The 13,477-nt window shown below is 52.5% G+C and overlaps 4 protein-coding genes across 4 annotated transcripts; 1 reads left to right on the top strand and 3 right to left on the bottom strand.

The window, feature by feature from the left end:
- Nucleotides 1-1,675: 1,675 nt before the first annotated feature.
- Nucleotides 1,676-2,311, top strand: IUM83_15518 (uncharacterized protein; the record flags this gene model as incomplete). The annotated part of the gene is made up of 1 exon (XM_067940338.1): nucleotides 1,676-2,311. The coding sequence occupies one exon, from the start codon at nucleotides 1,676-1,678 to the stop codon at nucleotides 2,309-2,311; it is 636 nt and encodes a 211-aa protein (XP_067780136.1).
- A 2,551-nt stretch (nucleotides 2,312-4,862) lies between these two features.
- IUM83_15517 (uncharacterized protein) lies at nucleotides 4,863-5,484 on the bottom strand (the record flags this gene model as incomplete). Its single annotated transcript, XM_067940337.1, has 2 exons — nucleotides 4,863-4,885; nucleotides 5,019-5,484. 2 exons carry the CDS (start codon nucleotides 5,482-5,484, stop codon nucleotides 4,863-4,865), a joined length of 489 nt encoding a protein of 162 aa, XP_067780222.1.
- A 382-nt stretch (nucleotides 5,485-5,866) lies between these two features.
- Nucleotides 5,867-6,789, bottom strand: IUM83_15516 (uncharacterized protein; the record flags this gene model as incomplete). Its single annotated transcript, XM_067940336.1, has 5 exons — nucleotides 5,867-5,943; nucleotides 6,012-6,191; nucleotides 6,261-6,331; nucleotides 6,412-6,447; nucleotides 6,521-6,789. The coding sequence occupies 5 exons, from the start codon at nucleotides 6,787-6,789 to the stop codon at nucleotides 5,867-5,869; spliced, it is 633 nt and encodes a 210-aa protein (XP_067780138.1).
- A 5,426-nt stretch (nucleotides 6,790-12,215) lies between these two features.
- Nucleotides 12,216-13,358, bottom strand: IUM83_15515 (mitochondrial pyruvate dehydrogenase kinase; the record flags this gene model as incomplete). The annotated part of the gene is made up of 1 exon (XM_067940335.1): nucleotides 12,216-13,358. One exon carries the CDS (start codon nucleotides 13,356-13,358, stop codon nucleotides 12,216-12,218), a length of 1,143 nt encoding a protein of 380 aa, XP_067780105.1.
- Nucleotides 13,359-13,477: the final 119 nt, after the last annotated feature.

Raw genomic sequence — 13,477 nt, 5'->3', positions numbered from 1 at the left:
ATCAATACCATTTTTTTAGACTTGCAGGAATTTTAAGCAAGAAGCAGGTTTAGCTAAATTCAGACACAAACACTTCATCAGCTCTTCATCCGCATTCGATCCACAGTTGATTCGACAAATGACTGAGAAGTTCAGCACAGATACACTTGCCGGCATTCACAATGCCACCGAAGTAGCAGCCGAGCAAACTCCTGGGGATACGCTCCTGGAAGATTTTCGTGGAAGCCAACTGGCTCGACAACGCCCGAACTCTGGCCCCGCAACCAAGACTTTCGCCACTCCTGGTTTTCTTGAATGCAACTGCGTGGCCGCTACCAAGAGAGGCCGCTACAGCGAAAATGTCTGCGGGGCACACAAACTCACACTACGGAACTCGCGGCCTCATTTGGAGTCGATCGAGTTTTCCCAGAAAATCGCTTCGCTAGCGGAACAAAACTCATCGTTGTCGAAGTCGCACGGAATACTATCTTCGTCCAGATGTACCGTGGTTGCTGAGCCGGGTGAAGAACTAGACTCGGTTTTATTGCGAGCCTCGAAGAGCACGAGCTCCTTGCGACAGCAGCACAACTTCACCAGTGATCCAAACATTTCGTTGTTGCCCTCACTGCATACCACGGGCACGGCACGATATCGCACACAAAACGACACATCGGAAAATCATACGGGACGCAATACCTTCTCGCTATCAATGTTGACGCTCGATACACCAACGACTCTTTCACTTCAAGAGGTCCAGAAAATGCTTGAGCTGTACAATAAAATTATTCGTGTGAACTCGGAAACTCAAAAGAACATGGCTATCATGTACACGCGGCGATCGACACTGTTGGCAGCGATGGGAAAGTATTCGGCAGCGCTGCAAGACGCTGAGCAGGTTGTACTCCTGGACCCGAAGTCAACTGTAGTAAGTGCTCTATGAAATTACTGGTGTTTATGTACGTACATGACCTCATGAGATTGGGTTGGTACTGTGTGTTGCAGGGGTATTATCGCAAAGGTTGTGCATTGTGTGGACTTGGCAGATTTGCTGAGGCAAGTCGGGCTTTTCAACAGGGGCTAGCGTTCGACGTTAATTGCCGATACCTCCATCATGGGCTTCAGTTAGCCCTCAGTTACTCGCGGTACATTTACGAACCGCAGTAGAAAAAAACGCGGTAGACATTGCTTTGATTGACATTTACAACACATTTTGCTTGCAGTTCGAGGATCTCACCCTCGAGCTCCAATCTGCACATAAAGACTTGACTCCGCTGGGGTTGTAGCACTTAAGAAGACGATGTCCCAGTAGTTGACGAAGCAGTCTGTGTGGCGTCAGACAACCCTTGGTCTTCAGCGCCGCTAGACTCTTGGGTCTCGATTCCCGACGAGGTGTCCGACGAAGCTGGCTGAGAACCTTCATCTTCAGTGCCGCTTTCCGTCCCCGATGCCTCGGTCTCGGAGGAATCACCAGTTGGCGATGGCAGGGAGCCTTGCTCACCAGTGCCACTCGAACTGGGGGTTGTAGGCTCGGTAGGCTCGGTAGGTTCGGTAGGCTCGGTAGGCTCGGATCCTCCGGTCGGCATTTCTTGGGATCCCCGGAGACTGTAGCCTTCTCCTGGAGACTCCCCACCACTGCCTACACCACCACTTGGTGGCCCAAATCCGCCGTCGCTTGAACCACTGCACTCGACGCCCAATGTCGAGCCTTCACTTGGCGGCGTCCATCCCCCAGCATTTGAGCCACTGCAGTCCACGCCCAAGGGTTCCCAGCCTTGACTTCCGCTGGGAGGAGCCCAACCTGCGCCCGATCCTGATGGCCATCCTGGTTGGTGTTGACCGTGACCCCAGTACGCAGATCCTGACGGCCAGCCTCCACCTTCACCTCCCTTTCCCGGAGGGGCCCAGAATGTACCTGATCCTGACGGCCAGCCTCCACCTTCACCTCCCTTTCCAGGAGGGGCCCAGAATGTACCTGACCCTGACGGCCAGCCTTGGCCGTGAGCTCCTTGACTCGGAGGTGTCCAGCCCGTGCCAGATCCCGACGGTAGTTGGGGCCAGCCTTGGCCGTGAGCTCCTTGACTCGGAGGTGTCCAGCCTGCACCAGATCCCGACGGTAGTTGGGGCCAGCCTTGACCAGGAGTTCCCTTCCCCGGCGGTGCCCAACCTGCGCCGGATCCTGACGGCCAGCCTTGACCTGATCCCTGCAGTTGCTGGGGCCATCCCTGACCTTCACCTCCCTTGCCCGGAGGTGCCCAGCCTGCAGCCGATCCTGGCACCTGGCCACCGGACGGGGGCATACCAAAGCCATTACTTCCGGAAGGCTGGTTGTTAACTGGATTTGGCATCACGGTCCCGTCCGTCTGCGCAGGACCATTCACGCTGTTGAAGTCAAAGGCGGAGGACGACGTGACGGCCAACGCGGCCACAAGAAGCGCTTGGGAGACTGGGCTTGGCCTCATCCTTGAATATTTGAAAGTGACTCCACAGCTTTGCCTGCTCAATCTTCCTTCGTCGCTGCATTGTCAACATGTACAGCACCAGAAGAGGCGTTTACGCTTCCCTACCGACCGTTCCTACGGTAGTGTGGTGTTGCTTGCATTGGTAAACGAGTTTCTCCAGCCTTGCTTACGGCGACACAAAGCGCATGATAAATCTTGGATGTTGAAAATCTTGGATGATTGAACATGAAGGCCTTTACATCGAACGAACAGCAAAAATATTGAGTTGAATAGGAAGGTGCAACCAGAAGGTCGTCAAGACGGCACTAACAGTGGCGCTCCTTTAAGTTAATGTTAATATTGATAAGGCAGCGTCATTTTGGCGATATCACCGTAGGATGGGTTTTCCAACGGATGCATGCATTTCCGTTCTAAGATCCCTGCTGGGCCCGTTGGAAATGGTCTCCACTAGGGACACCCCAGCAATAGGGAAGTCTTCAAGGCGTTTGAGACACGGTTTCTTCAGCCATGCTTGTGGGGTCACAACCGAATGAATCCGGAGTGAAGGTGCAAGCAATCAGAATTACAGAACAACTTAGCATTCGCTTTGGATGTTTTAGACTCAAAGACCTAAGTTCATCAACAGGTATGCAATGGATGCATTTGGCCACTAGCACAGATACGATTGATGAGCCCAGTCTGGCATTCGCATAGTTGGCAGTTTGGATTCGAACTCTTCGTCCGTCAAACGTTCATCGATTGGCGTCACGAATTCGTAGCTGCTAAACACAGGGCCAGCGTACATCACATTGTCCACGACAAAGAAGCCCATCAGCGGATCACCAACACCGAGGTGCAGCACACCTCCCGGATCGAGATGCCCGGGTGAGGGTAAGTCCGTAACAACGTCTGCCACGAGTACGTCGCGTTTACCAGAGTCCTCACGACTGTCATAAAACAGTCGCGGATACCATCCTCCGAACGACCTCGGTATCCCACATGGGTACTGCAGATCCATCACCTTTTTCAAGAACTTTACCTTGGTTTCACTCAGCTGCTTGTGCTTGAGCTGGTCATTTGCAATTGACTCCAGTGACTGCATTATCGCACTGAAGCGGTGAAAGAAACCCCGAGCTCCATTCAGAAACCAATTTGTGTCATGAGAAAAGCTCCTGCGAGCCCCACAGAATTGGACCAGTGGACAGATATCATGGTCAATAATGCCCTCCATCCGTTTCGCAAGTTGCACCATTCGCTGCCAGAAAAGTGGATATGGGTCCACCATTCCATCCGCGTATTCACAGGCACACATCGGAATGTAGCACTGTTTCGCGTAGAGCAAGCTATCGTGTCGTAGTTGAGTGAACGATGCAAGCTGCGTGTTCATTTGGCGGAGCTGCCAGACAGCTGTGTGAAAGGTACGAGCGGTATTTGGGGACGGCCTTGACAATGCGCGCAATGCTCGCTGCCATAGCATACTCATACTCGCACATTCCTCGCCTCCGTCATCGATCTCTTTTTCGACCACGTGCCGGGCAGCGACAAGGTTTGACGTGAACGGAATGCCATCTCGGAATGGTACGAATTGTGAATTACTCAAAGGTTTTGATGGAGTTGCGTTCATCCGGTCGGTCAGCACTTGGGCAGCAATGTCGTTCCCGAAAAGCGCGAAAGCGACGTCGACGGCGCTGGGAATACGACGCACTTGTTTCTCGTCATTGTTAAGCACTTGGTCGTAGACTAGTCGCGAAAAAATGAACGAACTCCAAACAAAGCGTTGCCCAAGTAGTGCGAACGAAGTCACCGCTGTCATCGGAGTTGTTGATTCGCATGGTTCATCAACAGCACGCGGATGACCATTAATCAGTTGGGCTCCTCGCCTCTTTTGAAGAATTTGTTTCTGAAGTTCCAAAAAACCGCTGCAACTTGATGGTTTTGCTTTGAGTACGTTGGCCCCGTAGAGCTCTTCCTTATTCACATGGCGTCCGAGCTTTAAACCCAACCCAAAAGAAAACCGCATTCGTTTTTTGCGGTTGTATTCATCATCACGACGAAACAGAAACTTTGCGAGCTGGCTTGGTGAAAGCGAGTCAGCACCAGCACCATCATCGGACATCAACTTTGAAATCAGTCGATCGAAATTCTTCGCTATCTCCAGGCTTCCCGACTCCTGCATAAACTGCACCAGCAACGCAGCGCAATGCAATTGATGAAGATTCTCGTCCTGATTCCTTCCGCCAGCAACGCGTAAATCCATCGTGCCCAGCCATATCGTCGCCCGAAAATATCTGGTTAGCTCTTCAGACTTCGTGTAGTGTCCGCGAGGCTTGAACTGCGAGAAATCAATCTCCCTCTTGGCCGAAAAGATCTCCGCCTCCATGGTTCTTTCGGCGTCGATTAACGTTAGCAAGAATTCCAGCTTGGCTGAGTTCTCAGGCATACTGCCTAGCTGTTCTCCTCGGAGAAGACTGAGCCCCACACAAAGGAACAGTTCTACATCGAGCATCGGATTCACTTCGCTGACGTCTCTTCCGGCGACAGCCATGATGGCATCTCGACACTTCGAAAGCGTGGATTCAAGGACTTTATCCAGTGTAGGACAAAGAATTTCAACCTCCAATTCGACCAGGAACGCGTCGAAGCTGCGGTGCCACGCGTGCAACACGGAGTCGGAGGTCACGAAAACTGGCATATCATCGCGGTACAACTGGTCGTACGCATCCGCAAAGCTCTTGGCCGGCATGCGTTCCACCGCGAGAACCCCGCTGGCAGCTAATTTGGCTTTCTCACGAGAGGTGAGACGATAGTCGAACCTTGGCAGCTTCAGCGGGTGATGCCCAGTCGAGATCACTCTTCCTTCTTCTTCCTGAAGTACCGAATCAATATAACCAGGATCCCCATCAAATAGATCGAAGTACTTGCATTTTTCCAGCACAATCGGCGTGGCGTCTTTCTTGTCGCTCTCACTCGCCATGGGGTACAGCATGAGAAGGTCTTCTGGCGTCAAGTTGGTGCCGATTTGCTTCAAAGTCGCCGCAAAGGCAGCCGTCACGTCGCCCCCGCCCATGCTCCTCAGTTTCGGCTTGACTTGTTCGTCCTTCGACTCAAATTCGTAAGTGCGGACTCGAGCGGCCGGAGCTTGCTGACGGCCGCACGAACTCAAGGCGCATGTGACGTGCAGCAGCACAAAGCTCCACTTCTCGTGCTATGAAGCAGATGCGAAAGATACCCGCTGCCTCAGCAATATTGAACAAAATGGCAGTCTATTCAACAGATAGGCTACTGGCCTATGCAGCCAAGGCTTCAACTTGGACGCTCAATCATTCGAGTCGAAGGCGAAGGCCCCAGCCAGCTTAATATATCAGACCAAGCATGGTCTTCCCAGGCCGCACACCTTTGTCGGGGAGGATGTCTGCCAGCACATCCACACTATATGACCCAGCATTCTCCTACACTTCATCGACACGGCCTGAGTAGTCTGCAAACATGTCACTCTTGCCTTGTGCGCGCACTTTTGCGTCGGCCTCTGCACAACGTCACCAGCCAAATTAGAAATCACTACTGCCCAACACCAACAACATCCAAGCTCCGTACCATTGGATCCTTTGCCTTGTGAGGGCTGGAACGAGTAGTGCGGCGGGTTCGACGGGGTCTGTCGCGACGGTCGGTGGGGCGTCGGCGACGGCGGGCGCACCGGCATCCGCTCAAACTCTCCTTCCAGTCCCTCGAACGGGTTAAACTCGCCTCGACCCAGCATGCCGCCGCCGAAAAAGTCTACAGTACCACCAAACCACCACCATGAGCTTCTCCTCCCAAGTAGCCTGCAGTCGCCACATCTCGTACCTTCAAAAGGGCGCAGCATTTCCTGTCGGAGGAAGTCGAACGGGCTCATCTGGGCCTCGAAGTCGTCGCCTCTGCGTCCGCATCACCCACACACTCAGCAAAGCCACTCCCAATTTCCCAATCCAATTGAAATTGACCCAATTTCACTCACCGTTGCTGGAAAAACGCGCCGAATTCGTGGTCGCCTCTGCCCAATTCAACGCACCCAAACAGAGTCAGTCGAGCTCTCTCTCTCTCATCTGCCAGCCCAGTTGCCGTACCCTTTGCGCGGGTCCATGCGCTCGCGGTTGAAGAAGTCGCCGGCGGCTGCCTCGCCCCCGTGCTCGTCCTCCGTGATCTCCTTGCGGTTCGAGATGAGCTCCTTGCGCGCGTTGGGGCACTGGCGGAAGATCTTCTTGATGACCTCGCACTTGCTGTCGCCGTTGATGGACCGGCAGGACTGCGACAGCGCCGTCGAGTAGAAGCAGCCCGGGTTGGCCTCGCGGTCCTTCTGGATCAGCTCCTGCTCCTCGTCGCTCAGCGTCGGCATCGCCGCTTGCCTTGACCTCGCTTGACCTACTTGTGCCCGCTCTCACGTATTGAACTGTGACAATTGTGACAATTGCATTCTGGAACTTGTGTGCGCCACACACATGGTACCATCATTCTGGACCTGACAAACGGCATACAACATGCAACTTCAACGACCAGCACTCTAAAGAGGAGTGATGGTCACTTTGGTGATCCTAGACGTGTATTTCTGGTGGGATGAGCCGGTCGGGAGGCGCTAGTGCGGGCATGGTCGACGCGGAGAGGGCCGCCGCTCACCTAGAGCTCGTGTTCTGCTCCAGCGAGGACGAGCGCTTCCCCGCGACGAACGTGACGCGGCCAGGAGGAGGTCCACTAACGGTTTGGGAGTCGGAGAAATTCTGCGAGTTCCCCCAGGAGCTGGTGTTTCGGGTCAACCGCGGCCTGCCAACGCGAATTGAACAGGTGAATTTACTGTCGCACCCGTTCAAAGTAGCGACTCGAGTTGAGATTTTCACGTCGTCGGCTTCGAGCGACGGGCTCCATGACGGCACGACTGGAATGAGATTTGAGCGGCTTGGGTTCGTGTGCTTCCTCAGCAACGAGTCAATGCAAGCAACTGCGTGCGAGCTTCAAGAAGTTCAACTTCCCCGCGCCAGCTCAAAACTCACCCACTTACGCTTAGTTTTGCATTCGTGCCATCAAACACGGAGCAATCTTTTCAGTCAAGTTGGGCTGGCATCAGTGGCAGCGTTAGGTCCTCCGCAGCCCACAAGTGTCGTGCTACCTATGATACCGTCTCCCAGGAAGAGTGGCACAAATAATTCACTGTCACCTCGCCGGCGAGCCAACAGTGCCTACGATGCAGTGTCTTCCAAACAAATAAAAACTCTCGTGGCCAAATCACCTCGCGCTACAGATATCTACTTCAAAGACACACATGAGCGGAAGACCCCCGAGCAAATTTTTGCTGAAATTCAAATTGGTAAGCAGCTAGCCCAGTTCGTCGGCGATGATACGTTCGTCCAGCCGTGGGTTATTTTGGAGCGAGAGGCAAATCGTTTGATCAATTTATTCGAGCGAGCTCCAGAGCCAACTAGTCTCGAGAACTTACAAAGAGATGCGGACTATTACACCGCAGACAACCTACTGGGAAGCTTTGCAGATCTTGAACGACGAAGAAAACGCCAGGAAATTAAACTTTGTCAGCTGGTATCTTCTTCACCTAGGACGAATGACCACGAATTGTTTACAGAGATTCGACAGTCCAAAGACCATGACGTGTTTAAGCGATTCAATGCCAGTCCGAGTCAAGAAAAAGAAGCGATACTATCGCGACTTGCAAATGATTCAATAGGTCGAACAGTTCCTCTAATCCGCCAACTTGCGATAACGGACGAGGAAACTCTTGAAATATTGATCGCAGCATTGGATGACAGCAATATCGAAGTGTTTGTTGCTGGGTGTGCATTTCTACGTTCACTACTGACTACATTGTCGTATTTTCAAGATACGTCTGCTTCAAAATTGGATGTAAGTAAGTAGGCGAATACAGTATGCAACATATGTGTGGGACTAACGTGGCAAAACACCGTTGTCCGTGGTTTAGATGATCGAAATTGTGGATAGTCTTGTGGAGAGACTTGACTCACGCGACGCACCAATCCGCAATGCTGCAGCATTTACTCTTTTAAAGGTATATTGATCGTGAAAGCATTACATTTCATGACCAAGGAAAGCTGACGCCTTGACATCCTTTCTGCAGATCGCTGGATCAATGCGCACCCGAGGAACATTTGTGACACACATCCTCCTAAGGCATGTCGAGAGCAAAAACTTTCAGCTTTCAGATCAGCAGCTTCTGGCATTGCTGAAACTGTTATCAGCGCTATTACTATCATTTCATTGCTGTGCAAGCTTTGATATTGCTCCTCGGCGTATTCTGCGTTTTTTACTGTTGAGTGATGCAGACCAGCACGAAAGTGCTCTGGTTCGCGAGGCTGCCAAGCAACTCGTACTCGCACTTTGTAACGATGTAGACGAGGAATTTGTACGAAAGCATTACGTCAGCAAGCTACCTCCGGTACATCAGCAGCGGTATGAACTTCTTCATCGAAAGAACGGCAAAAGTCCGACGCCCATAGGAGAACAATAATCGCTTCGGTGATCTGTGATCCTGATACAGTAGCTTATTGCAATATACAGTTGTCAGGATCCTTCGCACTTCGTCTTTCGTTACTGTTGGGTTTCTCCTTGCTTTTGTCTTTTGACTGTTTTTTTGGTCGATCAGGCGACTTGGCATTATTCACCTGCTTCATGTCGTCAGGTTTCAATTTTTCTTGTTGAGCCCCAGCAGGAACTTCTCCAGGGCGCTCACTAAGCGGTGAAGGAACCGAAAGCATTTGCTTTGTGACGTCACTGCCTGTTGCAGAATGCGTACCCTGAATTGGGCTCGTTGCAACATCTGCATCAATAATCGTAGCCTTATTGACGCTACTCACAGCAACTGTGGTGGGCTCCACATCCTTCACGGTGGATGAAGTGTTTACAGCAACTGTGGTGGGCTCCACATTCTTCATGGTGGATGAAGTGTTCGTCGTTAATGCGGTTTTTGCTGGTGCAGCTAATGCGTCTTGTGTCTTATCATCAGGAGAAACCTTGCTCGTTCGCGTTGAAGGATCACTTCGCTGTTCGACTATTCCTCGAAAGGTGGCAAAACTGGATACAATTTGTTTGATGCGAACTGGATGCGACGATCGCGACTTCTTGGAAATCGCAGTACCAATGTCAAACACAAATGGAGCGCTGTTTTGCTGGATTTTGTCGTGAAAAGTTCCTTTTGGAGGCGTTCGCGCAACCACTCGTCCTTGAAAAGAAATGTTGCCTTTACTCAATGATTCAAGAAACTTCTCTCCGCCCTTGTCTTCGGTATTTTTATTCGCACGGACAAATGAATGCCGATAAAGCGCGTTGGGGCGAGGTTGGAACGAAAAGTATCGCTGCAACAGTGTAACAAACGTGGTAGCATCAGCATCCGTGAACGGATCTTGAATATAAAGTGCCGTATGATGGTGACAATGAGAGTGGTGACATTTGGAGTTATTTGAAGTTTCGAGATGTTTGTTGACAGCAATCAACCGACTCTTGGTGTAGCTGGTTTGGTGTCGATTGATCTCGTCTAGACACTCCGAAGCTAGCCGTGACAGGTCATTGTTAGTACTACGCGTGGGGGTACTTGTGGGGTCCATAATGTTGTTGCACAGGACATGGATACTGGCGCTAACGTTCGTTGCGACCTGGCAACGAATTATTTCATTTCGCAGCACTAGGCGAATTAATCGCAATCGGTTTGTTGCGAGAATTGACCCGGTCGCATTATCCATAGGCTCTAGGTCAAGAAGCTCATCGAAAAAGCTTGCCCGGGTTAAGTCCTGTTTGATGAGTAGGCGGATGAACTGGAGAAATCCCCTGTCTATTGATGGTGGCACAGTAGCGAACTGAAACGAGGATTTGGCACTCCGTAAACTGCTCGAAGTTATTCCTCCGCCGTGACGGGCAACCGACCAGCAAAAGGGACTTGTAAGACTCCACTCCAGAATTATTCGAAGTCCATAGCTCCAGTTGGGACGAGCAATATCATCTAATAGCCCCACTGATAACGTATTTGTCGACGAGGCGCCAAAGTGTGGTGTCAGCAACTGTGGTTGAAGTGGTGTGTTGTTCGTGTTGGCTACCTCGGTCAGGAATACGGTACGGGCAAGATGAATAGCTCCCTGAAATACTTGCGAGGACTCTGTTTCCCGAATAACGAGAACGATAAGAGCTACAATACCCTCAAACGCGGCGGTCGCCCCAATAACCTGCCTTAGCAATCGAGCAGAACGTTCAGCCAGTTGTACACAAATCAATTGGATATCCGATCCACCGCAAAGCAAGCATTGTGTGAAGAAAGCTCCAAACGTATACAGTGCGATCTCGTTACTGTTCGTAGGATCTGTCGGAGATATCGTTGGGGATTGCCACAGAGATATATCGTGTTTAAGGTCGGAAAACTTTGCGTCAAGAATATCCTCAAGCACAGCTCGTTCCCGAGCTGTTTGCTCTACATACTGTCGCAGTACGCTGTCAAACGGTGAAGGTGGTTCTCTGTCTTCGTTGGCGTTTGTTTCTCTAGGTTCCGACGCAGTCGTGCTGTCAGGAACAATCGCAGACTCTTTGTCTTGGAGGTTTGATTCAGGAACAGTTTCGATCGACTTTTTAGCGACTTCGATCGACAATTTAGATTCATATGTGTTCGAAAGGTGAGCTACAAGATCCATAGGGACGCCCGCATCTAGCAACACTTCTTGTAATTCGTCGTTGTCATCGCCTGCAGACAGTGACAGTGGGCGGTAGATGCGACCAAAACCGTGGCTGGTTGTCCGTGAAAGACATTGATCACCAAATGACCCAAAGAGTTCAATATCTCCCATAACAACCTGGTGGATACGGCATAGTTAGCTCATCGGTGATGCGAGAGTTGCCTGAGGTAGCAACATTGCGACAGTACCTGATGAGACTGGTTTCGAGGGCATTCACGGGGCGCATGAAGAACTAGCTTGATAAATGCACACTCCGCAATATGTAAAGGAACCACCCTGGAATCGGATTCTTCGTCTGCGTCTAACGTTGTCGACAAACACGCTTCCCACACCACGGGTTTGCTGCAGAATTTGAGTAAAATTATCTTAGTAAAAGGCATAGACCGTCAAACTGCTGTGATGCAGGTCACTTTACCCGCATGGTATCCATTCTGCGCTCAGATAACGAGATACCGCGTCAAGAGAATGGCGTCCGTGTACACATTCCTGCTGTGGTGGAATAGCAGTAAAGATGGCAACTAGGCGAGCCGTTAGTTCAGCTAAAGTTTGCAAACAATTATATTGCCACGTACTTTGTGATGGAGCCCTAGCAAGCTCCACTGTCAGTCGCAGAGACTTGATAGTCGCGAGTTGGTCTGAAAGTAGAATTAACCCCAGCTCCTGGGGAAATGGAGTGTCGCTGGAGTATCAACCTGTTAGTGACCCGTCAGATCTGTAAAGTGTGTTTGATACGGGGCGCTTACGGCTTAGATTTCCACATAGGCTGGTACTCCGACTCATCGAGAACTCCGAGTGGGTGGCCGAAGCGTTGCTTGCTTCGGTCAGCATCTTGCAGATCCAACTCATTCACAACAAATAGCCTGAACGGAATACTGTGCATGGCACGGATTTCGTCGCCTTTGCATGAAAACGGTTCACGTCTACCAAGTAAAATAGAGCAAGAAACGCTTCATCGTTTCGCCAGCTCTGCATCGATATATCGTGAGTAAAAATCCCAACTCTGGTCGTGCACACTGCATTGTATTTTTCTCTGCCAGAAGCTAACCAACTCATCCAACCACTGCCGCCGATGACGAATCGACCTATCTTACTTGACTTCCGAGGCCCCGGTGAGGCAGTTCATGTAAATATACGTGTCCACGCCGTGGCCCTCCATGGGCATGATCGCCAGTTCGCCGCCGAAGTACTTGGCGTAGAGCTGAGCGATGCGGAGACCGAACGAGTCGGAGAAGTCCAGGCCGCTGGCACGTCTCTCCAGGTTCTCGGCAATGGGGTCGTATCCGCTCGATGGCGGGGACGTCGCCGTGTGGTAGTAGTTGGACAGCGCGTTGGCTTCCTGGCGGGTCATGCCGCCTCCAAGGTCCGACACCTTGAGGCACACGCCGTGCGGTCCACCGGAGATCAGCACGTTGACCGGTGGCGGAGAGTTCGTGCCCGTCCGCTTGGCCGCGTCGACGCTGTTGATCACAGCGTTCTTCAGCACCTCCGTGAGGATGATCTCGATGTGCTGCGGGACGTAGCGGTAGGTGGCGTCCTCGTCTCCGCTGACGATGATCTCGGGCAGCTGCTCGCCGTTGAGGCTCTCGGTCCAGAGCGGACGCACCTTGAGCACGATGTCCTGTGCGATCTTGACGGGCGAGCACTCGTCGTTGACGATGCCTGAGAAGCCGGGCTGCGGGGTCTGCGCCGCGAGGTGCTGGTCCACGAGCAGGCGGTTGCTGATGCGCGAGTTGTAGAAGTTGTCGAGCGACTCGCTGAGCCCCTGCGACTCGTACTCGAGCGCCTGCACCGCCTCGGCGATGTTGCCGTGCATGGAGGCGTGCTCCTTGCGGATCTTGCGGTGCAGCTCCACGAATTCGCGCTCGCCCGCGAGGTTGGCGGGCAGCGGGAAGCTCAGCAACTGGTCGAAGCTGCTCAGGAGCTGCTCGCGCAGCGACACGATGGGCGCGGCGGTCGGCAGCTCGTCCGGCAGGTTCTCCAGGTCCACGATGCGGCGTGCGATGCGGATCGGCACCTCGCGGTGCAGCAGCTGCGCGGACGTGACGATGGCGGGCGCGTTCGCCTCGCGCCACTTGGTCAGCGCCTGCGGATCGTTCTGCAGCGACGCGGCGACGGCGGCGCTGGTGCGCGGCCCACGCTTCAGCAGCGCCTGCAGCGTGATGGGCGGCAGGGGGATGTGGTGCAGGCGGTACACCTCGGCCAGCACCTTGGCTCCGACGGACGTGGCCATGGCTGCAGCGCAAGAAGCAAGAAGCGGAATGAGACGGTGATGCTACCGGAGCTGCTCGCGCTGCTGGTATTCTTGTGGAGTGAAAGATTTGTTGGCCGCTTGCGCAAACCGGGTGGAGT

The sequence above is a fragment of the Phytophthora cinnamomi genome (genome assembly GCF_018691715.1).
Source record: "Phytophthora cinnamomi strain GKB4 chromosome Unknown Contig128, whole genome shotgun sequence".
NCBI classification, from domain to species: domain Eukaryota; phylum Oomycota; class Peronosporomycetes; order Peronosporales; family Peronosporaceae; genus Phytophthora; species Phytophthora cinnamomi.
This window is presented reverse-complemented; position numbering and strand designations above follow the sequence as displayed.